Consider the following 25,008-nt stretch of genomic DNA (forward strand, 5'->3'; position numbering starts at 1 on the left):
GCGACACTAATTCAAGACAGAAGGCCGAAACAATGTCACAAATACATACCCTTGCAGCTCTGTTGAGCCTATGTCTTTCCTGGCGTTCTCTTTTTCTCTTCTCTCTTCGCCTCCGAGAACGACGGATCTCATCCTCAACTGCTGCAATGGCAGCAGCCACAGATTTCTTTCTTTCTGTAAGAAGAAAGGTTTCAATGTAATTTCTTTCTCAAAACAAATATACTTGTTTCACACTTTAATTTTAAACAAACTTAAACCTACCATCCCACTCTACAAGAACACAACTAAAAGAAAGGTAGCATTTTCTTGTATTAAAATCTTGATAAAAATGCCACAAATCATGGCATCAAAAGACTTTAAAGGATTTCAAAAGATAAAAAGAAGAGAGAAAAATCCCCTCACCTTTCCTCCCACACAAATGTACTAGAACTGCTCTGGAAATGAAAGGTTGAAAGGACATCAATCGAAAAGTTTTGTATGTGATTTCACATCCTCTCTGCATGTGATTTCCATCCTGACAATGTACTTGAAATGAATATCCTTTTGAAGGTTTTTACTGTCATGCTTTATGGAAGTTTTATCTTGATTTCAATACAGGAAAAAATGTGTATTTTTTTCTGTGTGTGCTTTAATCACTGCGACAATAAAACTGGATTTAAAAAGAATTTGGGCAAAAGACTACAATGGAAACTTGATTTTATATTTTTCAGGGGATCAAGCTGAAAAAATTAAGAGATGGGGAAAATGTAAAATTGAGGAAAAAAAATAACATTATGCTATTTTGGACCATCGAGATTGAATGTATAATGCAGGAAACTGAAAATCCAGAAATGTAAAATTCGGGTTGCACTAAATTCACTTTGTTTACAAACTCCTTGATATAAAATTGCCTAATGAACTTTTTACAACTCCATAAGAGTAACCTAAATGAGCTCTAAATATATTTTTCCTGCAATATCCCTGAGCTTTCTACAATCTTCACACTTCTTCCAAAGTATTCAATACATAGCACATTACTATTTTAAATATATTTTACAATGGCCTCTCCCACTTCCCACATAGCCATACCATCCTCACCTTCTTTACACTTATTAGCGATGGGAAAGATTAGTCGGTACTTGGTACTGGCCAATGTAGGCATATGGTGTATCAATTTTATCAGTATAATACAGGAATACAAAAGTCCATTACTGTAAAACTAGAAAATATTTCCCAGCATTGTTGCTTGTGGTATATGGGAGTGACCGTGGAAATGTGCTACACAATGTGATATTTGTACGTGACCACACATGCACGGGAGTTGGCAAGAAGTAAAATCCAGTTTGCCACGAGTCTCACTCAAAAGCAAAAAGTTGCAGTGTTAGAAGCTTATTTTGATATCAAATCTTACGACTGATGCATCCAGATTATATAGAAGCAGCTGACATGTGGTGACAGCTACTTTACAGGAAGAAATTATCAGAGGAGTGCTGAAGTCAATTCTTCCTGTCAGAGATCCTGTTCTTCCTGTCAGAGGGCCAATAAACATCTGAAACTATGGGTAAACAGGATTCAAGTAGTGCAAAAGCCATGTCCTTTGTATTTTGGAAAGCACTTTGACTACTGCCAATGGCTTAAGGTAAATATCAATAATTTTACCAGTCCAATATTTCTATAAATAATAATTAGGGCAAAATTCTACCATTTTGTTAATATTTCTAAGAAAATAAAGTTATAATTCATCTAAGATGGTTTCATAAAGTATCAAAAATGTAATTTCTTTTTCAAGGAAAAAGCAATTGAAATAACTTCATCAGATACATTCATTAAGGATGTTAATAAACCAGTCACATCCTAAAGCAACATTTAGAATTTTATAAAAGATCAGTTATTGGAATCTGTAAATTTTATTGGTCCATCTCTATTATTTACTCAGTAAGAAGATGCTTTAGAGAGACAAACCTACTGTTTTTAATATATATTCAACACATATTTTGAAGGAGCCGAAGGTGCATAGCCTCCTCCTCTCTCTCACTAATAATCTGAAGAGTGCTATATTTTCTATCCTTTTAGGGAGACTGGTAGAAAACTTTCTAATTTCCATAATTTACATGCTTGATGGCCAAATATGCCAAGAAAGAGATAAATTCAACTTTTCTCAGAAGATTGCCACAATTGTGTTGTGCTTACTTATTATATATAAATATTGTAATGGCAATACCCATAATAACAATGAAATATGCATACCCATTTTTGCCTTTATGCTGTTTTCAATCATTTCAGTTAGATCCTTAGTTTCGGATAGATCATCACTTGAAACACTTTCCTCTGAAAAAAACAAAACAATATGAAATATAGAATCTCCACATACTATATTTACAGATATATATATATATATATATATATATATATATATATATATATATATATATATATATATATATATATATATATATATATATATATAGGATAAAAGCAAGGAGGGCCAAAAGGGCTAAGTAAAAATCAAATAAGGTAAAAGGGAACACTCACCGGACAGTAGGAAAATTCAAAATTTTCGCTAATTTATAGCATCATCGGTGTGAGAAGAAACAGAAGACGGAACCGGAAGTTGGGGTCCTGCAGAGTTGCCAGGTCCCCATTGAAGAAGAAGCGGTGCGTAGAACGAAAAAAACACTGTTTCGTCACCAGGCTCGTCGTAAACTGTGAGTGTGTAGGATGAGTTGGGAGGGAGGGCGGGAGGGTGGGTGAGGGTTGGGCATTACTGGGTGGCCTTGTTCAGGCCAGGTGGAGTGGTTGCACTCATGGCCGATGGCGATATATAGGCCCTCTCCCATCTTTTGCGAACAGAGGTGTTGGCTGGTTGGGGTAGGAGGTGGATGATCGCTACCCGGAAGCAGTCGTTGAACTGATGTTGTGGTGGTTGGTGTGGACGGCGACAGTGAAGTCCAGGTTGTGGGTGGAGGAGCGGTGGTTATTGATGCGGAGGTTGAGGGCCGTTGATGTTTCCCCCAGGTAAAAATCACCACAGATGTTGCAGGTGAGGATGTAGATAAGGTTTGAGGCATGGCAGGTCCCTTTGGGATGGAGGGTAAATTTGCCAGTGGCCGTGTGCACCTGGAGGGTGTGAGAAGTGATGAGGATGGGACAGGTCTTGCACCTGGGTCGGTTGCATTTATGGGCAGGGGGGTGTTGGATGTGTGGTGAAGGAGTGTTGTGGACCAGGATGTTTTGGAGGTTAGGGGGTCGTTTGAAAACCACCCTGGGTTTGTCGGGAAATATGTTTTTGGTTTCGGGATCACTGTGGAGGATTGGGAGAAGAGAGTGCAGTGTGTGCCTGATTTTGTTGAGGTGGGGATGATATTGGGTGATGAGTGCAGGTGGGTTGGTGGCAGCAGGTTTCTTGGTGGTAGTGGTATGTGAGGCAGCTCGTGATATTTGCTTGGTGACCAGGATGGAGGGATATCCACGGTTAACCAGGGCCTGGTGTAGGCGGAGGTTATAATTCTGGCGGGAGGTGGGTTAAGTGTTCAGGCGCTGTCCCCTGAGGGCCAGAGAGAATGGAATTGCTTTTTTGGTGTGGAACGGGTGGGAGCTGGAGAAGTGTAGGTATTGCATGTGGTTGGTGGGTTTTATGTGGATGGAGGTAGTCAGGTGTCCTCCCTCGATGTGCACGTCCACATCCAGGAAGGTGATCTGGTTGGGGGAGTGTGTCCAGGTGAATTTTAGGGAACGGAAGTGGTTAAGTTGGTCCAGGAAGGCTGACAAGGATGGTTCTCCATGTGTCCAGAGCATGAAGATGTCGTCGATGAAGCGGAGCCAGAGGAGGGGTTGGAGGGGTTGGGTAGCCAAAAACTCTTGCTCAAGTTGGCTCATGAAGAGGTTTGCATAGGATGGGGCCATTCTGGTACCCATGGCTGTACCTCGGATCTGTAGGAAATTTTGGTGTTCAAAGGTGAAGTTGTTACAAGTGAGGACAAGGTGGGCTAGGTGGGTCAGGAAGTTGGTGCTGGGGTTGTGAGGTTTGGGTCTGCTATTGAGATAGAATTCTATGGAGCGGAGGCCATGGGAGTGAGGTATGTTGGTGTAGAGGGAAGTGACATCAATGGTGGCAAGGATGGTATTTGGGGGCAATGGTGGGAGGGTGCTGATTTTCTGGAGGAAGTGGTTGGTGTCACGGAGGTAGGAGGGCAGAGCTTTCACAAGAGGCTGGAGATGGGAGTCAACAAAAGCTGAGATTCGTTCTGTAGGTGAGTTATAGCTGGACACAATGGGTCTGCCAGGGTTGCCAGGTTTGTGGATTTTGGGCAATAGATAGAAGGTGGGGGTGCAGGGATTGTCGGGTATTAACATGGCGGTGGTACGAGCTGTTAGGCCTTCAGGTGGGCCGCGGGTGTGGATGAAGTCCCGGATTTTGGTGAGGTGTTCGGCGGATAGGTCAACTGTGGTGGGTTTGTAGGTGGAGGGGTCAGCCAGCTGGCGGTTGGCTTCCGCCAGGTAGTCTTGAGAGTTCAAGACCACCGTGGTGGACCCCTTGTCAGCTGGGAGGATTTTGATGTTGTGGTTGTTGCGGAGGTCTCTGAGAGCTTTCTGTTGGGGGGGATTGAGGTTAGGTTGGTTGTGAAAGTTATTTAAGAATGAGCTGTCAGAGGTGGTGGAAATGACGGCAGTGATGTATCTTTCCAAGGGGTGGTTGGTGGGCAGGGGGGGTGGATCTTGGGAGCAATTATATATATATATATATATATATATATATATATATATATATATATATATATATATATATATATATATATATAATTGTTACATTTTTATGAAGGATGTGAATGTATTACTAAGGTTCTTTATGAATTGTTTACATCTTATTAATGATATGCTAAAGTATGAAATTTACCAATGGTGAAACATCCACCCATAATTTTTTTGAATTGATTAATTGAATTGAAATGTTTAATAGATTCCAACATACATTTAACTTTTTTGTATAGAGGGAACAAATTGGTCAGAACCCTATCAGTATCAGCTGATATAGCCAAACTGGTGCACTAGTTTATTGATTAAATTACCAATAATTTTACCGAACAAATATGTCCACAAATGGCCTGTAACTTGATGTGGCAAAAAATTATTTGTGCCTAGAAAAAAAAGAACCTGAGGAAGGGGGCAGTCGAACCCCAAAACGTAGTCTCGAAATTCTATACTCACCCACATAAGTAAGACTATTTTATACAAATTTTGTATAGACTAATTCGCACAATACGTAAATATGTTACACATTACAATACAAAAAAATTCATTTCCATAGGAACCTATTGCCGTCCCATTATGAAATTTTGTACACAAATAGTCAATAGATGTCTTTAAAACATATTTTTGTCAAAAAAATTAAAAATGGTGTTTTTGAGATTTTCGAAAAAAAACTTCTTTTAGAGTTTTTTAAATATTACAAAATTCAAATATTGGATTTCAACTTAAAGCTCATTAAAAGCAGAAGAGAATGGCACTAATTTGAGCTCTCTTGATCAAATAGTTTTTGATCTACAGCTGTTTCAAGATTTCATAATGTTGTCAAATTTTGTGATTTTTGCTTTCTTGAAAGTCAATAACTCAAATCCTAAAGTTCAAAAAATCTGAAATTTGGCAGTTTTTATTCTCTTGATAGGCACAATGTATAAAAAAATTGAAAAATCTGGATTATAATATGGATTGATATGGAATGCCCCTATTCTTTTATATCATATCACCACCACCGCTTCTCATGAATGTACGTACATACTTATGTTTAGTATAAAAGTTTTGCTCATATGGATATTCTACTAATTTGCATGAATAGTTCTCTCGTAATTGATATATGTAACTTGTCTCCACAATGGGGTTTGCCTTAGAAAAGAAAACTACATAAAATGAAAGAACTTTTGTCAGATTGGTAAAAATATCAGTAGTTATTAACAAAAAATTGGTATGTCTGTTGGCCATCAGCAAATGAGCACTGATTAATATGTTGCATCCCCAAATTTTATTATTAAAAAAAAAAGGTATGCGACAATATCCATATCTGACAATATACTGGTGAATTGGTAAAATTGCTGATAATGTTGCCAATCTAAACAGCCTTTAACTTAGTGCAAAATTCTCCCATTTCAATGTCATTTTTATGAATAAAATGGAAGCGGCCCCGGCGCCCACCCAGTGTCGAATAACATGGGTACCTGGGGGAAACCCTGGGGGGTAAAGGTGGTCAGGGGCGTGATGCTGATCACATCACCCCCACTCACGACCGGATCAAGAAAGTGTGGGGCGATACCCCCACACCCCCTATACGCCTTCATAGCGTGGTGCTAAGCACAGGGGAGCACTTTACCTTTACCTTTTTTATGAAAACAGTGGAACCCCGATTTTACATTTTCCCGAATTATACATTCAACATTCATGGTCCCAATAAAGAAAAATGCTACTCCCTCTGTCCCATAATTATTGTCCGGTACACCTTTGTTTGTTGTCTCATACTAATTGCCCAATATTCAAACTGTGACACTGGTGTATACAGAAGAAGAACATGAAACACAGGAATGAGTCATACAACTTTATTACTCAAATTGTGCTTTCCATCTGCCTCTTCGTCTGTCATTCCTGTACTACCATTTTGGCATACCGGACTATAATTATGGGACAGAGGGAGTATAAAATTTTCCCCAATTTTACATGTTTACGCATTTTAAGTTTTTTGAGCTTGGTCCCCTGAAAAACGTAAAATCGAGGTAAACCTGTAAATCATATACCCTGGATTGTAAAGTATACCGCATTTGTCACAACCTGTCACGTTTCTCGCACTAGCGATCGCTCGACAGTTCCGGTGCTAATGAGAAACAAGGGAAAAAATCATCTCCTGAGCAGTGAGGAGCAAATGAAAGGCTGAAGAGAGGCGCTTACACAAGCACTGTTGCCACGTTCTGGTCTAACTCCCATGTGTTTGTGTCTGCAAGAAGCTTGTTGTATAAGCATGGTGCTGAATTTGTGAATTCCTGTGTATCTTATGAACAACTTGACCTCAGCTTCTCCCAACATGGGGTTCACTCTGTCTACAGTGGCAACGCCCTGTGGTTTCTGCTATAAATGTCAAAGACCGGCAAGCGCAGGAAACGTGACAGGATATACCAAACGTGGTATAAAAGTGTAAATATGTAGTTTCTTTTTCTAAGGCAGAAGCATTGTAGCCACCTTGTGACATACATTAAAGAGATGAATGAAGCATTCAGGTTCTCACAGAACATTTGCAATTTTATACTGGATTGGTAGAATATCTGTTGGTAGTTTCCATATTGATCCATATCTTCAAAAAGTATTTGCACAAAACTTACTTCTCTGAATGATTACTGGAACTTTTGTAGAACCATCCCTGTGGGACTTCTTATGCCTTTTCGGTACTGAAACGTTCTCTGCGCTGGTGGAGGTTTTCTGTGTTTCATCTTCATTGAATGCCCATGTCTCCTTTGCTGTTTCCTCTTCTTTCACTGACGAGCTCTGGGGATTTACTACAGTGGCAGCAGGTGCATCCTTAGGAGTTGCTTCCTTCGCAGCAGCTGCAGCACTAGCACCTTTCATTAGTACGTTTGTATAATGTTTCAGGTAGTCAGTAATTGTCAAACCTAATAAAATAAAAATTTTCAAATTAGATACTGAATACCAAATAAGAAAAGATGGATAATTGCACTACTAATACCCCTGTACTATTATCAACAGGTGTCAGCAGATAAGTAAGAGATTTAGTCATGGATGCTTATTTGAGTCTTGCTTATCTCAAGGGATACACAGCAGGAATGAAGAGATCCTAAAATAACAACGTCCCAGGTAACAGTGGATCTGGTTACCTGATCCTCAGCCCTGGTTCCAAGAGCCCGATTCTTGGTCCTGGATCCATGAACCTGATTCTTGGTTCTGGATCTTGGTACCTGAATTTTGGTTCCAGATCTGAATACTTTGAGGACCAGGTAAACCAGATCAGAAATTATTAGGCCATCCCTAGTGCGTAAGTTAACCTGAAGTTCTGATGCACTGAAATTACATGGAAATTATGCCAAATTAGCAATTTTCACTATTTCTCTGTTACTTGACATTTGTTATTTAGCATTGCTTCTTTGCTAATGGCAACAATCAATTGCATCCATTGCGCCAGCCTCTTACGTCCGTTCCGGTATCCCAGAACGTGGCCCCTGCACTCGGTCGCAATCAAACCTTAGAGCTCATATTATGCAGGGTAGGTGCTTGGTGATCGTATGTGTCTCATTCTTCCCGGTTACCTTAGGTGTGGAAAAGAAAACACAGCATTTCTTCAGCCTCCACAGCGAGACATGTAATTCGCTTATCTTGCACGTGCCTGTAAGATAGCTTGGCTGGCATTTTTCTTGGAACAGCGACAGTGTGAAGTTCAAAGCCCCCACTAAGTGCAATGCCGTTGGAGCTTTCGTATCCCTGCCGAGATGAAAACACATTTTTTCGTTCTGTTTATTATTGAGATGCCGTATATACACACTGTGTTTCTAATTAGATTTAATTACCATTAACTAAAATGTATAATAGGTAGTTGTCGTGGATATGTGGGTTATATAGTGCCAGTTATTAGCGGAGTAAGAGCATGAATTAAATCAAAATATGAACAAAATTAAAATCAAAATTGCAATACTAGTATTAATTTAATATTAGATAAAGTAATGGAAAATATAATGTATGGAAATCTTAATAATATTTAAGTTCTATATTACAACACAAATGAGGTGATAAAATTTCCAGAAGGAAAGAGAGGAAGAGGAAGACCTCGGATAGAATGGGAGCAATACCTGTCAAGAGATGGTTACTAAAAGAGGAAATGCACTAATGGAAGTTATGAGAATGGCACAAGATAGGAAGAGTTTTAGCAGATGGCTGAAGGACCCCGACGCCTAACAGCACGAAGGGGAAGAAGAAGTAAGTAAGTAATAGAACAATAACCCCTTGAGATTCCACTTGAGTCCAGTGGGTAATAAACAGTTATATGTGAGAGAATATACAGACAATATCTAAGGGTGGCCGGCCCTCAATTGACCTTAGATCTTTCAACTCGAAAAAATAAATAAATAGATAGAATTCGAAAAAATAAATAAATAGACCAAATTCTGGGGACTTAACCCTGAAGTAAAGTAAAATACCGTCAATGGAGGGCACAATTGCATTACATTTTAAGTATCACATATAACTATAAATGGCACTATAAAATAAAAAAAATAATAATAAAATAGGTATTTAAAAAGACACCCTAAAATAAAACTGCACTAAAATTGGTTAAAAACTCTTGTCTTTACAAGCCGACACTGGCACTCTTTTGCACGTTTTTATAAGTTTCCTATTTAACATTGCTTTTCCGCCATTTTGCCTAATTATGATGATGAGGATGAAGGATGATTAAATGAAAATGATAAAAGAACACTGACAAGAAACATCCTTGCTCAGTTCAGAAAACACACACGTAACCTTCGGTGTACTGATCGACTCCTACAAGCTTTCAGCTGGAAAAAAAGAATGGGTGGGTTGGAGTCGTTTTGTCCAAGTATGAGTCACCAACCATTTTTAATTTTTCTTACCACGATTAAGGGATATTTGACATTTCCAAAGATCTGACATCTCTTGAGACAGTCAGTTCAACATAAACAAAGGCTTACCTTACTCAATGTATGGAAAGCCAAAAGTGCGTAAAAGAATCTGAAGAAAAATTGTAGAATAGGCATTTTAAGACATGATTATGCAAAATAGGCACTAACCTTCAAAATAGGCATTTATAGGCACTATAAAAATTTGTTTTCAGACTTAAAAACATTAAACCTATGTTTTACTATAAAGGAATAAAAAAAAGGTAAATAGGCAAAAGTTCACACCCTATTAATGACAATCTGCAGTTTTAAATTTTAAAAAGGCAATCACTCTTCCCTTTGAAATCTAGAATCAACTGATTACTCCTTATTCCAAAACATCCAAGTTATAATAATTTATATGTTTAACTCTTTTTTGTTGTCTAAGATAATGTTTCCCAGTAATAATACAAGGTGTGATAATTTAATTCATGCAGAATACATTAAAACATATTAGTGATTTCAGTATGCAGTCTTACCTAATGCTGTAGCTCCTGTGACAACAGCAGCTGCTGCCTTAGCTTGCATCGGAGATAAGTTTTCCAGTCCTGCGGTCAGAGTCAATTCACTTGCTGTTTTCTCTGTCGATGGCAAGAACATAGTTTCAGTAAATGACTTCATGGAAGTAGGAACAATACTTTCTGGCTTGGCAAACGACAAAGATGCATTTGCCATTACAGTTGGTTTGATTTGAGCTTCCGCTTGAGTAACTACAGGAGGAGGAAGGGTGGTTATTGTGATAGTGGTTGGGGTAGGTGTCACAGTTACTGTAGGAGCACTGGACGTAACATTAGACAATGATGCCAGAGATGCAGAGGTCAAATTTAACTTTATAGGTGTTGTTATCACTTTGCCTGAAGGTAAAGTCGTTATGGAAGGTATGCCAGTGGAGGTCACGGTGGTTGATGTTACTTTTGAAGAAGCAGAAACACTTGATGATTTAGCTGAAGTTTCAGAAGGAAGTGGTGGTTTCACGGGTGTAGGAATTGCAACAACTTTAGAAAGTGATGCTGTAGGGACTACCTGCAGTACATTTCCCACCTGAACTACTTGCGTGGTCCTTGTCGGCAACGTCTCTGCGGGTACAACCTGGAATGAAAGAAAGATTGCTTTATTAACAAAAGATTCTAATAATTCTTCCATGTAACAAACTAATAATAAAGCAAAGAAAGAGCAATTATGGGGAAGGTGCAAGGTTTTTCTTCTCAAGAGCAGTTACAGACTGCAATGCGATATGTATTTCACTTTTTTTTTAAGTTTCCTAGGAATTCAACATGGCTCTGCAAAATGCATAAACTGAAAAAAAAAATCCACATCAAAATGGTAATTTGAATAGACAAAACAACAAGTTAAAGGGGACCAATTATAGTCACATTTTCCATTAAGTTTCCAGATTAAAAATTTACTTCACAACTCAATTTATACAAATTAAGTCACCACATTTCCAATTTGGGAGCAAACAAGGAAAATTAAGGATTATTTTCACAACATTGTAACAATGTAGCAAGAAGTGCACGAAGTCAAAATGGTGGTAGTTTCAAAAGATAAGGATAATGGAAGTTAAATTATTAAAAAAAAATATTGGAAGGATATTGTTGCACAACAAAACATTTTGAAAAAACAATCTTTAATGAAATTGTTACGATACTACTGCTCCAATTTTTTTAATGTATAGAACCTGTGTAGTTTGTCACACTGACCTGCTTATCTAAGCTAAATTCAGCAGAATAATCATGGTTGCATTAGAGGGTTGTTGGAGACCTGTATCAATATGCAGGTTCTTCCAGGTTTGGTGACAAAGTTTCGGTGAACATCTATTATACAGAAGGTCGATCCGCATATGTGTGTCAGATTTTGAACCGTCACCCCTGCACACAGCGGTGGAAGCGGCCCCGGCGCCCACCCAGCGTCGAATAACATGGGTGCCTGGGGGAAACCCTGGGGGGTAAAGGCGGTCAGGGGCGTGATGCTGATCACATCAACCCCCGCTCACGACCGGATCAAGAAAGTGTGGGGCGTTACCCCCACACCCCCTATACGCCTTCATGGCGTGGTGCTAAGCACAGGGGAGCACTTTTTTTTTACTTTACACCCCTGCACACAGAATCAACGGATCCAAGGGGTTAAAAGCGTGGGAGGATGGTTAGAGCCAGTAGTATCGTGGCACTATCACGAGTGTGTGTTGTGTGCATCATGGCTCCTAAGGTGAAACGTTTTTGGGAGGGCTACATAGTTGCACTTTTCCATGCCAAATATTCAGTGTCAAAAATTCAGAAAGAGTGCAAAGAACATGGATGCACCTTGGGTTCGACGACCATCAAGAACATAATCAAGAGGCATAAAAACCACAAGGTTCCAGCTATTCGGTCGCCCACCAGGGGGAAGAGAAAGTGAGCATGCAATGCAGTGATGCAACCTGTGTCTCGGAAGTTGCATCGAATGGCACTACAGGAAAAAAAACCGACGCAACGTTTGATGGCCACACGACTCCTCGTGGCCCATTCAACTGTGAACCGCACCCTGTGAGAGAAATTAAACCTCCGGAAGGTTTTTAAAAGCCGTGAACATGACCTCAGTGAGGTCTATCTGTGTAAGGTCTCATCACATACATCTTGTTCTACCCAGAACTTTCTGCAACAGATGGCAACAGACACCGGCATTCGGGCTATTCCATTTCACGATATACTGGTGAAGTCACCAGATGCGAGTCCCATGGACTTTCACATGGACGTGCACTTTCCTCTCATTGTGTCACCACTCTATGGGGCCTGTGGAAAGCCTGTCAGGATGAATGGCAGAAGATTCCACTTCCTGTACTTCATCGTAGCCTCCTACAATGGAAGTTACGGTGCAGGGCTATTGCCAAGACACACGGTAATCACATTGAGGCCAACCGATGGTGGTCTCGTGGATTTGCATAAGGTAAGTGCTAGTCCAAAATCTAACACACATACGTGGATCGACCTTCTGTAATTGTATCTAAAGATATCGGTTTGAAGGTTATGTGGAGAAAGGTAAAGGTAAATTACTCTAAAAAGGTTAGGTCCATTTTTCAGTGCAGTTTTTCTTCACGATTGATTTCGCTACTGTCTGGTAGCTTTGTCAGACATGTAAATGTACAGAGAGGTGGTGAAATTGATTGCGAAGAAAAGCTGCATGGAAAAATGGAGCTAACCTTATTAGAGTGAATTCTATTACAATGCTACAGACCCTATTACACAAGGGACTGTAGAGCTGCAGTCTAACAGAACTCGGTGAACAGAAAAGCAGTCATTCTTGGTGGTCAACCATTAACACCAATGGCAAGTCAAAATTCTGTCCAAATTGTACAAAACGATTAAACATTATGCAAAAAAAAAAGTTACAAATGTTGCAAAGAAGCATAACTGACTAAATCATTTATGCACAGGGCTGTATTTTTAACTTTAGTTACCAGATGGAAAAAGGCTTCCTACCGCCTGAAAAACCACTGAGGATGGATGGGAAAGATTTTCCCCAGCACCACGTGGTTAGCAATTAACGTGCCATTTCTTGAAAACTGCTCATGATATTTCACTTCTGTCTCCTTTGTTCATTTCATTAGTATACTATGACATACTCAAATCACAAAGCAATACATCCATTGTTACTATTATTAACAAGAGGAATTTGAAAGGTCCTTTGTTTCCCTCTGACGATTATGAGATAGATTTTATAAAATGGGCCAAGACCAGTGCTCTGTTCTGATATATTTCACTTTTACATGTAATAATGAAACAAAAGAACACCTTTAACAAACTGCAACAATTAAGGATCCAGGATTAAAGGCCAAATTTTCAAAATCTCACGAAAATTACAACTTTCAAAAATGTTGTGAATTTCAAATTAACATGGGTCCTGTGCAGCATTTGAAGGGTTTGAGATGAGTGATTTTACAGGTTAAGTGAAAAAGTGCAATCTTAGAGTCATATCAGCTGGGAACAATGGCACGTTGCAATTTTGTCAACAGATGCACAATGTATAATGAATCACAAATGTTGCCACTTGTTGAGAAAAATATAAATAATAATATAAAACATACATTTGAATATCAGGTGTCTTTCTGATCGCACTGTATAATAATCTTGTACGTACAGTTCTTATTCATGCCTAAGCTAGATAAATCAACAGGTAAGTGAGTTTTCTCTTCAAAGGTAGATAAGGAGTTTCAAATTTTGTCAAGTATAAATTCATGAAAAAAGGTCTTGTTTCTACCTTGACTTTGCTTACCTGCAGCATATTTCCAGCCTGAACAACGATAGATGCCTTGGGTGGTATTGGTGGCACAGATATGGGAGGAAGCTCAGCCGGGACAACTTGCAAAACATTTCCAACCTGGAAAACCAATTTAATGTTAAACTGCTATTGTTTTTCTAAGTTCTACAGAACAAAAAAAATGGATATTAAAAAACTAAAATACCAGTATTATTAAATAAATATTGCAATGCAAATAAACTCCTATAATAATGCAATACATAAGCTTGCAAAAACATTATTATTATTATTTCTATTATTCATACTTCATTTTCCATAACCATCTCAGGCAAATGGTACAAGTATAAAGACATGAATATTTACTTCTTGACGAAAACGGGAAATGTGAAATAACAAACTGTAATATTCATTTTTAATATTTTTGAAAGGTGTGAAGTGCATTTTCCTACAATGTTTTGTCATGAAATGAACTGAAAATTGGGAAATAAACTCTTTAACATGAAATTTACAGTTTATTTACCAACATAACACTTTCTGCAGTCTCAACTATCCTGTGAGTTGTGCAAATCACGGAAAATTGATCAATTTTGCTGTAAATATTTGAGATGCAAGAATGGACTGATTTATACTTTTACATGGTATAAACTTAATAATCTGACAACTACATAAATGTGCTCTTAGACGGGAAAAGTTTTTTAAATCAAATTACAGTTATATTCACAATTTTAACCCTGAAATACCATACACCACTTTTGACCCTGAAATATGCCCAGTTTTTGTACCACAATGTTGGATCTTTGATTCACCATGCATATGTGGCTCCAGGTATAAGATACAACATCCTACAACATGAACTTTCACTCAAAAGTACCAGGACAAAGAACTAGCAAGAGAAAAATGTTCTACACAACAATACCAAGGGTTTCAATGAGCCAGTGATCAATATTCCATGGATTAGTAGAATATTTTAATGAGATTTCAAATTAATAGACATTTGCAACTCTTCGACTTTAGTGTCAAAATTACAAACAGGCTTACTACGATTTATTGATTATGAAATTCCCTGACATTTCCAGGTTTTCCAGTCCAAAAATTAAATTTTTCCAGACATGTTTATCATGACATTTGCTTTTGAACCTTCTGTTTTTCAATTAAATATGTAATCCGTTAATTATTATGAATATTCACTTTCACAACTTTTTTTTAGCAAATTTCATTCTACACACACAAGAACATGTGAAAATTCGAAGAGTAAAATGTAAAATTCAATGGGCATGAAATGTGATGGGTCCTACAATCACGTACATCAGGGCTTCAGGCTAAGGTAACAGAGGTACATTATTTCACCATAACAGATCTCCCCAATATAAAACCAACAGAAAAAAGTACATAAACCATACCAGGGTGGCCACTCTAGGACCATAATAAAATTCAAGTATAATTCCAGGTTTTCAAAGCAAACTTTAAAAAAATTCAAGGGCACAAGCAGGTGTTTTCTATAATTTCAAACTACGGTTTTAAGGTCTCTCATCACCCACCCACATACACACACACAAATACCTATATTAACAATATAAATGGTCTTTGCGATTCCAATGAACCCAAAAATTCTAATTCAATTCAATTGAACGATACATGTATTTAATTTAAGGTGCAGAGTTTACATTTGCCATTTCACATACTTAGACTAGAAATACATCAACAAATACAAGTCACAAATGTTACGGGAAATAGTAATTTACGAGAAATTGTTGCTTCTATAAGAATTTCAAATTTACGTGATCAACTTCAAGATATTTTATCTTGCAATAATCTTCCGTCTGTCAGATAGATTGTTCTGCAAAGGACACTACAAAGAAAATTGATTTTATTTTACACGGAGCTTTCTTTTCCTTCCTCGATAAAAATAAAACCTAAACTGTGAAAAACTTATCTCAGGTCATTAATAAATACGTATAAATTCAATGGAATTAGTATTTTAATAAGTTGAAATTTTTCACGTCTGCCGAGAAAAATTCAAGCAGAATTCACGCATAATTCCTGGAATTCCCTGCCACAAGTAGCCACCCTGAATACACAAATTTTTCATTGTCTGGCAGATTTATAGTGTCGTAGAAAATGCTGCTTTTTTGCTTACATTTATAAGTACACAGCATCTGGATACATTTTTGTTGTATATAGGAATTCTATAGGAAATGGCAACAACACTAAGATCTATAAAATAATAGAGGTTATTTACTTTCGTGAAATTTAGAAAATTTCGCACTTCCGCAATGCACAATTTAATGGTAAAATCCTATTAATTTTGAAGATCCACTGTCTTCACTAACAAAAGGGTACGGCGTTTGAAGCAAAGATGGTACTCTAAATTTCACGTAAGTAATTTTAAACCGTGTTTACCACATCCATCATGAATAGAGAATAGCCTCATCCTGACCAACCTTTCCGTTAATTATGATCATTTTGTCAATGTACTTTACTTATCAATCAGATATCTGGACTGTAAGTTGTACTTTGATATTCTTTCTAATATCTAGTATTATAAAAGTGAAAATCTATTACAGAAATTTGAAGGAACCATAATTTTGCACAAGACTGGAAATCATAAGAATGAAAGAAACAAGTTTCTAAACTGAATCTTTTCTGGGAGTGGAATCACAAGAACCGAATCCGGAAGTGGAAGTGAACTGCTTGTGCATTTTGCAACTTTTTCTCTTGCACACTCCAAAATGCATGTGAATTCCAGACGATGTGTAAAGTTCCCTTACACTTCCATGATTTTTACCTGACAAACCAAATTCTCTGACATTTCCCTGTTTTCCATATTTTCCAGATGCGTAGGAACCCTGTATAAAGTAATGTGCCCAATTTTATTTAATCATGTTTTGGGAAATGAAAGATGAGGTAGCAAATTACTATACTGAAAAGAAGTACTATTCACTTTTCTTGTTCTATTAATTTTGGTGCACACTGCTTAGACATCATGTTGTCACCTGCTCATTCATGGCATCCTCTGCTGCTTCTTGGTACCAGCTATTGCAGCAGTGTTCAATGTCAAAAGTGGTTACAAGAGTATGGTGACAGTAGTCACCAAAATTAACAGGAAAAGAATAAGTAAGTTTCACAGATAAGAACAGTGGAACCTCGATTTTACGTTTTTCAGAGCAAGCTGAAAAACTTATAATGTGGAGAAAATGTAAAACCGAGGAAAATTTCATAGCATTTAGCTACGTTGGGACTACCAAGATTGAATGTAAAATGCATAGGGATGTGAAGTTTTGTTCTATTTTTGTCTACATTTCTGTGTTATTTTTGTATTACAATTTGGAATTATTTTTCTCAGTTTAGGGCAAAATTGTGTTATTAATTTGAAATCGGTGCTATTTTTACATGCATTTTTACTATTCCTTCTACGCTTAAGATTTTCATAATAAACATTTGATATTTAGTGGCCGATGAGATGAAATAATTTTCCAAATGCAAGAAAGTCTCTCACAAAGGTTAGCCTTAATCTTTCTTTGTTATTAACACTAACATTTCTAAATTTGTCATTGCATTTAAGGCTGGCTTACCGTTGTGAGAATGGCCAAATTTCTTACATTTGGGAAAACTATTTCATCTCGTCGGCCACTAAATATGAAATGGTTATTATTCAGAGGAGCAACGTAACAGCTGATGCAGTGCTACATTACTTGGAGACAGATTGTTTACAGAAGGTTGGAATGTTCCTGATTCGAACCTTTATTTTATAGGGAAAAGTAATTTGCCTAATTATTTTCTGCTTTTCCAGAAATGTGCTTTTTTAACACTACAAAAATGTTCATTGAACTCTGAAAACGTAATTAGTGTGTAAACAGAAAAAATACGTATGTACTTAAGAATTTTCACAAATTGAAAAATTTCATGTTTCTTAACAGTGGCAGTGAAGTCTTTTTCACAATACTTCTTCTTTTGAAAAACTGCTATATTTCAAATTCTAAAAAATTACATCCTTTCAGAATTTCTTTAGAGCATTTCAGTGAAACTATTTGTAGTTTTTCACTGTTGTATATACTTGTGATAGTTTCATAGCACCATAAGCCTATTTTCCACGACAGCAAAAGAAACCTGACAATTCACTTGACTGCTCCAAAATAAATTCTAAACCGATCTACTTTTCACAATTTGGATTATTGTATATTTTTCTAAATGAGAGGATTTTTTTAAAACAACTTTGCTGCCAGCAGCCTTATTAAATATCGACGTGAAAACTAGAGCAATGTAACTCCAAAAATGGGATTTTCAGTTTTGTTTAAATAAACTCCTCTGAAGAACTCGACTTGGGAGTCGTGAATTTCCAATTGATGGACTCTTTTTAAGAATCACACATATTCCTAAGAATACATTACTTCTTCTGGTCTGTAAATATGATAAATTGGAATTATGTCCCTCTGGTTCTCACACGACAATATGTTTCGGATCATTAATAAAAATTAACTTACCTGAACAACACGAGAAGATATCCCAGCAGGTGTAGAAGTAGCAGCTTGGGTTCCAATAAAAGCCTCTGGGTTGTCCCAATCTGTTGCAACAGAAGATTCTTGCTTCACTTTTAAGTAAGGTAGGTTCTGCTGCATCGTTTTGCTCATTTTATCAGCAGAAGTGTACGAATACTGGTTATCAACTTCAGCAGCTGACACAAGTGTTTTGACAGTCCTTTCCTTCGGGTATGCGCCAGTATCTCCTGATCCGTCATCTGGATATTGTGGATAAAAGGGATAATGACCTGCTGCATAGGCAACATGTTGTTGGTAGACTGGGATTGGTTGAGGCTTCTCTGGGCTGACAACCTCCTTTTTAACACCAAGTTCCAATTCTATGCGGTCATCGAGCGATATTCGTTTTGGAGAGAATGGTCCCTTTGTCCTTTCCTTTCTCTCTTTCCCTGCTGGTTCAACCACTGGAACGGTTTTCAGAAAATTTTCCTTCTGGTTACTACTGTCCGAAGAGACTGGTCCCTCAATGATAGGGACAGTTTTAAGGTTTGAAGCTTGCTGTACAATCACAGAATGGATAAAATTTTTATTACTATTCTGTATCATATCAGGTTCCTCCTGTTTCACTCCCGCACCAAGAAGTTCGGAGTCGCTGATGGTTGAATCGGCAACAACTCTCTTCAGTCCGACTAATGGTGATGATGCTGGGGAATTTCTTTCCACTTCTGATACAGCCTCCTTTTCTTTCTCGTTGCTTCCTTTGCTGTTGAAATCATCTGTAAAAGGATGCTGAGTAGGTGTTTCAGGCAATGGAATGTTATCCAAGGGTAGAGGAATGTTTTCAACCCTATTGTATCGATCATCGTGGCCTTTTCTTGAAGGACTTCTAGAGCTTCCAGGACTTCTCCATCCATGATCTTTATTCCTTTCGCTTCTCCTCCTATAGCCTGGACTACCACTGCGGTGAAAGTCTGGGCTGTAACTTGCCGATCTTCTCCTATGAGGGGGTGTTGGGCTTCTATTTCGTCTCCTCCTGTCGTCTCTCTCCCACCTCTCATCTCTATTGCTCCTCCTACGTTTCTCCATTTCTCTTTCCTTATCTCTCTCCCTCCATGTCTTTTCTCTACCGGCGTTACCGTCACGGTTTCGAAAATTTCGATGCCGAGGTGACATGCTGCGAGATCTTGACCTTCTTGCACTATGTGAGCGTGATCTGGACCTTGATCTTCTTCGGGGGCTTCGATCCCCACCGTCATAGCTTCTACCTTTTGGAGATGCACCTCTTCCTCTCAACACATCCTGAGATCTACTAGGAGAATTTCGAGAACCGCCAATGTCTTTCCCGCTAGAACGAGACCACCGTTCCTGAACGGGACTTCGAACATCCATCTTCCGAGGACCTGGACTTTGATTTCGTCTATGGCGTGAGTCACTGGTGCTTCTGTGATGACGATCAGGACTTCTGAAATTGTGGCTTTCCCGACTATATCTTCTACGAGGTTGGCGATCGGGACTTGGAGCACTACGCCGAACTTGTTCTGGACTGCGGTTAGACCTGTACACAGAATTTGGACTTCGGTCGTTATGGTAATGCCTCTTGGGGCTCTGAGCACCTCGATTTTGTGTTTCTGGACTTCTGCTACTGCGAAAATGTGCCGATGGGCTTTCTTTTTCGCATTCATTATCTTGCTCACTAGGGTGAATGTCAGAATCTTTATCATAAGAGCTAGTAATTGGACTCCTTTTACTTGAATGGACAGGTTCCAAATTTTCACTGGTGTCATGATATGACTGAAAACTTCTGTCCAAACTTTTATCACTGTTTGCTTTGTCCTCATACCCTCTGTCACATAAACTTTCTTCACTGAATATTGGGCTCTGCCCTCTGTGTTCTCTCGATGGTCGTTCTTTGATTTCTGAGGTAGGTCTTTCTTCATTATCAGCAACTGATTCTAATCTTCGAATCTGCAAGGGAGGACTTAAATTTCGGTACATATTCCCCCTTTTGTCAAAAATTTCATCGTCAGATACTTGTCTCCTTTCATTCTTTTGAGACTGATTAAGATTATTTGAAAATATGTCATTGGGGTACTGAGATTTATCACCATCCCAATTTCTGTCACCCACATGTCTACTCCAGTGAGTAGTGGGAAGAGAAGAATCAGTTTCCCTCTCAGATGAATTCGGTTCAATGTTTTCATTTTTATTGTCTTTTTTCTGACCACTTTCTTTACCTGTTGTAATATTACCATCAGCTACCTTGTCTAACTTCAATGTAAGACGAGGTTTGTCTTCTCCCTGGTAACTATTTTCCTCCCGAAATTCAGGATGACTTGTAGTTTGAAGCCGAGAATGTGTCAACTTTACTGTTATTGGTTTGAATTCCAGGGATCCAAAAATACTGCTTTTTGCATTATCTTTAGATACCTGTTGCTCACTACCATCACCATCCTCTGAGTTTCCTTCTGGCAAGGAAATAGCAGAAATATTTGATAAACTCTGAGTTTCGTCTAGATTCACAGAATCCTTTTTTACTTCTCTTGTACTGTCTGCTTCAGTTGAAACCTGGTAATCCACCATTGCATCTGAGGATACATCGTCTAATTTGAAATTCAATGAATTTTCTTCCTTTTCAGAATAAACTGTCACTTTACTATCCTCACTTACATCCACCTGCTCCATGCTCAAATCACATTCATTAACATTTTCAGCTGAAGTAGAAATCTTCGTTTCGTCACCGTTCCACGGTTCAGTTTTATCATCCATTTCAGATTTTTCTTTTTCAATTACCTCTTCATGAGGAATATCATCATCGTCACTTCCACTATCACTACTAGAGACTTCATCCTCGTCTCCTTCACACAATTTCTCTTTTGAATACTCATCACTTTCACTTTCTCTTTCCAATTCTTCTTCTGCTTCCTCTTCAGTATTTTCCTTGTGAACTTTTCCTTGGTACTTTTGATCGACGCATTTCTGTTTTAACTTTTTTTCATGATTTTCCCCATCACACTTGTTTTCATCCCTTGTGTCATCTGACTGGTGTGAAAGTCTCCGTCGAGGTGGGGATGGGGTGTGCTCTGAAGTTGATGGTGACCTCCGTCTCCGCCTCTTCGGTGCTTCTTTTACTGATGGAGACAAAGATCTAGACTTACGCCTTTTCTTAACTTCATCTTCATCTGTAACGCTACTTGATGTTTTCTCATTTGATTTTGATGTTTTAGGTTTGTACTTTTCTGGTGACTTTGATTCTTTCTTTGCCGCATCTTCATCACTTTCTTCCTTGTGACTGCTCTTCTCTTTCTTTTTGCTTCCTTTACTACCTTCAAGTTTCAAAAAAGTAGATTTGTCTTTATTTAACATTTCCAGCAAATGAGTTGGAAACTCCGATGTTTTACTAGAATGCAGTAGCTTGAGAAGTGTATCACTATCAACCAACTCTGAATGTTTCTTTCCTTTAGCCTTATTTGACTTTGTTGTTTCTTCATTTTCATCTGAAGATCCTTGATCTTCATCACTATCATGTTTCTTCTTTTTCTTCTTCCTCTTCTTTTTCTTCTTCTTTCTTTCTTCAATTGGGGAAACAGAACTCCTATCAACACTGCTTGTACTTCCTCTTGACTTCACAGATTTTTTCTTTCGCTTTCGGCTTTCCATTGATGTATTCTCCTCACTTCCCTCCACTTGACCTGATTCGTCCCCACTATCAGAATCATCGCTGGCAACTTTCTTCTTTGCTTTCTTCCTTTTCTTCTTCTTTTTCTTCTTGTCTCGTTTCTTCTGGGACTTTTTGTCATGTTCACCATCCTCATCACCAGATGAATGCACTTCTTTTTTCTTCTGTTTCCTCTTTTTCTTACTTTTCTTTGGTTTCTTTGGTGAACCAGTATCGGAATCTGATTCATCCGTGCTGGCAGCCTTAGACTTCTTACGACCTTTCTCCTTTGCTTTTTCAGTTTCCTTTGAATTCTTTGCTACCTTTAATTTCTTTCGTTTCGTTTTCTTCACATTCTCTTCTGAACTAGACCTAGATCTCATTCTATTTTTCTTCCTTTTACTGCTCAGTGTTATTTCCTGAATTATGCTGTCTAAAGTAACATTTTCTTTCAGACTGGAAAACAGGTCATCCTTTTTCTCGTTTGGTTCTTCGTTACTTTCCTCACCTCCCTTTTTGTTTGATTTCTCTACACTTTCCGAACGGCACCTTTCTTTCAACTTCATTTTTGATTGGTCGCTTTCAGCATCTTTCTTACTTATTGAATTCTCTCTTTCAGAAATACGTTTTGCTCCCATGTCAACGTTCTCCTTCAGGTTCGTATCTCTCTCACTATCTTCTGTGTCTACTTTCATATCTTCCTCATTAAAATTATCTTCATCAATAAAATCCTCTACCGCAGTGCTGCTACTATTATTCTGGACTGCCTTTATAAACTCTTCATATTCTGAAGCAAGCTTGGAATCACTTCTCACTTCTTGGTCAAGTGTGTCTTTCTTGGAGTCGGTCTCAGTCGCGAAATTTTTGTCGTCACTATTTTGATGTTTTGTGATCTCTGTCACTCGTCCATATTCTTCCCTCTCATCATACTCGATTGCATCAACCGCCCTTTCACTTTCGTCTTCTTCATAATCTTTGCTAATTCTTCTCATTTCTTGGTCTCTGTTTTTAAGTTTTTCCGTTACTTCATTTCCTTCATCCCTTCGGTCTTCCGTCCCCTGACTGTGCACGTTACCGTCATTTTTCTCACTATATTTTTCCACTTCACCTTTATTATGTCTAGTGCTTTTATTATGCCTTTTGTATCCTTGCTTCCCTTTCATCACGCTAATTGGACTCTTATCCTTATCGGTGGTGCTTTCGTGAACTTCTGAATCATAGTCGCTATCCCACTTAGAACGGAGAAGAGGATGCTCCATTTCCTTACTCTCTACGTCTTCCTCCTCTTGTAGTTCATCCTCACTATGCGATTCTATTGAAGCGGAAAGCTCCAGCTCATTGGAAGCTTTAATGACTTGTTCCATTTCAGTAACATTATTGTCTTCATTTCCGTCTGGACTTTCTTTCGGTACCTCCGAGCCTGAAACTGTTTCAACGAGGAAATTCTCTACCTTCTCCAACCACCAGCTCCTTTCGCGATGCTGCTCATCCACCTCCATGTCCGAAAGTTCTTCCTCCCCTTCATACGACTGCTGAAGTGCTGCAAGTCCTGACACATGCTTGCCATTTGAATTCACTTCACTGTCCATACTAGCCCCGTCTATTATATTTTTCATAAGTTCAACTATTTCAGGAGGTTCGGATGCGAAGAGTTCTTTCCGTGTTTTGTAATAACCAGGGAACATGGCTGGATTTTCGCAAAATGCCAGAATAGGTCTTGATTTTGTATATTTAACCATGTATGCTGGATACTCCTTCTCGGTTTGTTTAATTCCCAGTGCAATAAATGGATACCTCAACTTAGGTTCCTTAAATCCTGGGGATTTACTTCGACTTCTGGAACGTTTGTGTCTACCACGTCCTCTCCTCTCACGTGACCTGCAAATAAAAAAAGTCAGCTTAGTCAAAATTTTACAAAAAGCCAGATGTAACATTGTTCATATGAGGGTTCATTTTATGGAAAGAAATGGTGTGAATTTAATCAGCATTATATTACACTTATTCCAGGACCAACACATCGTACAAACCTAAGCATAATGGAGTAAGGGCCACTTCATATTTAGATCTTTATTAAAAAATACTATACTTTATAATTGGTTAGAAATTGAACTGTGGTCATAAAAACAAAGGTTGGGAGAATGTAAGGATGAAAGATCTGGTTGGTGTTGGTCTGTTGTCACACTAGATCAAAGTCAGGTTATGCTACTTTGGTGGCCCACTGAATCCACCTGACCCTACATGTAAATTTCCGTTGCCTAAAATTGCCTATTTTGACCAGGACTATTTCAATTATTATTGCTTACAATGCTTAAAAAGGCAGAGAGAGATTAATGAAATGAGTGTGGAAAGTGAGTATAGCTCAGTGTTCGAAGTGGCCATTCGGTGGGGGGAATGTTTGCTTGAGCCTATGAGTTAGCTGTAGGGTGTTTTGCATTTCATCTTAGGGGCAGTACCATACCTATCCACTCTAAGCACTGGTACAGCCACTTTACAAAAATAGGAGAAGAGCAATAAAAGTTAGAAAATGCATTACAAGTTTTTCTTCTAACAGAATTATTGAACAAAAATGGGAGAGTGAAATTTTGGTGTAAGTAACAAGACTTACTGATTGTGAAATATTTGATGTATTTTTTGGTAAGAGATACATGGTGTTCCGAAGAAAGTGTAAAATATGATGGTGTCATTAAATCAGTTGATCACATCCTCAAATGCGAGCCAAAGAGATTTCAGCACAGAATATAAAAACATAATAAGGCATTGCACAGTTCTGAAAATATTTTCCAGCTGTCATGTAATTTTTACCTGTGTTAAGAATAGGACTAAGTACACATGTTACTGACATCTGATCAGGATTTGAAGTTACAAAATATGATTACTACAATTTTTGTTCTCTTCTTTTACGTAGATCTTTCTAGTCAACAATTTTCCAACTAGACAATGGCTGCACTCGATGGAAAATTATCTTTGAAATAATTCAGTAATTTCTTACTGATTGCCAAACAGAGTT

At 38.2% G+C, this 25,008-nt stretch overlaps 1 protein-coding gene across 4 annotated transcripts in view; it reads right to left on the bottom strand.

Moving 5' to 3' along the window:
* Window positions 1-25,008, bottom strand: part of LOC145977968 (uncharacterized) — a 138,875-nt gene that overhangs the window by 60,048 nt on the left and 53,819 nt on the right. For all 4 annotated transcript variants that reach the window (XM_083110315.1, XM_083110314.1, XM_083110313.1 and 1 more), the window contains exons 3-8: window positions 18,353-23,879; window positions 13,887-13,991; window positions 10,118-10,727; window positions 7,338-7,625; window positions 2,227-2,307; window positions 50-174 (exon numbers count right to left, since the gene is read on the bottom strand). In XM_083110315.1, the coding sequence (XP_082966441.1) occupies window positions 50-174; window positions 2,227-2,307; window positions 7,338-7,625; window positions 10,118-10,727; window positions 13,887-13,991; window positions 18,353-23,879 (6,736 nt within the window). The remainder of the gene's footprint in view (window positions 1-49; window positions 175-2,226; window positions 2,308-7,337; window positions 7,626-10,117; window positions 10,728-13,886; window positions 13,992-18,352; window positions 23,880-25,008) is intronic.

The sequence above is a fragment of the Lepisma saccharinum genome, chromosome 24, assembly GCF_977018435.1.
Source record: "Lepisma saccharinum chromosome 24, izLepSacc3.1, whole genome shotgun sequence".
In the NCBI taxonomy this organism is placed as follows: domain Eukaryota; kingdom Metazoa; phylum Arthropoda; class Insecta; order Zygentoma; family Lepismatidae; genus Lepisma; species Lepisma saccharinum.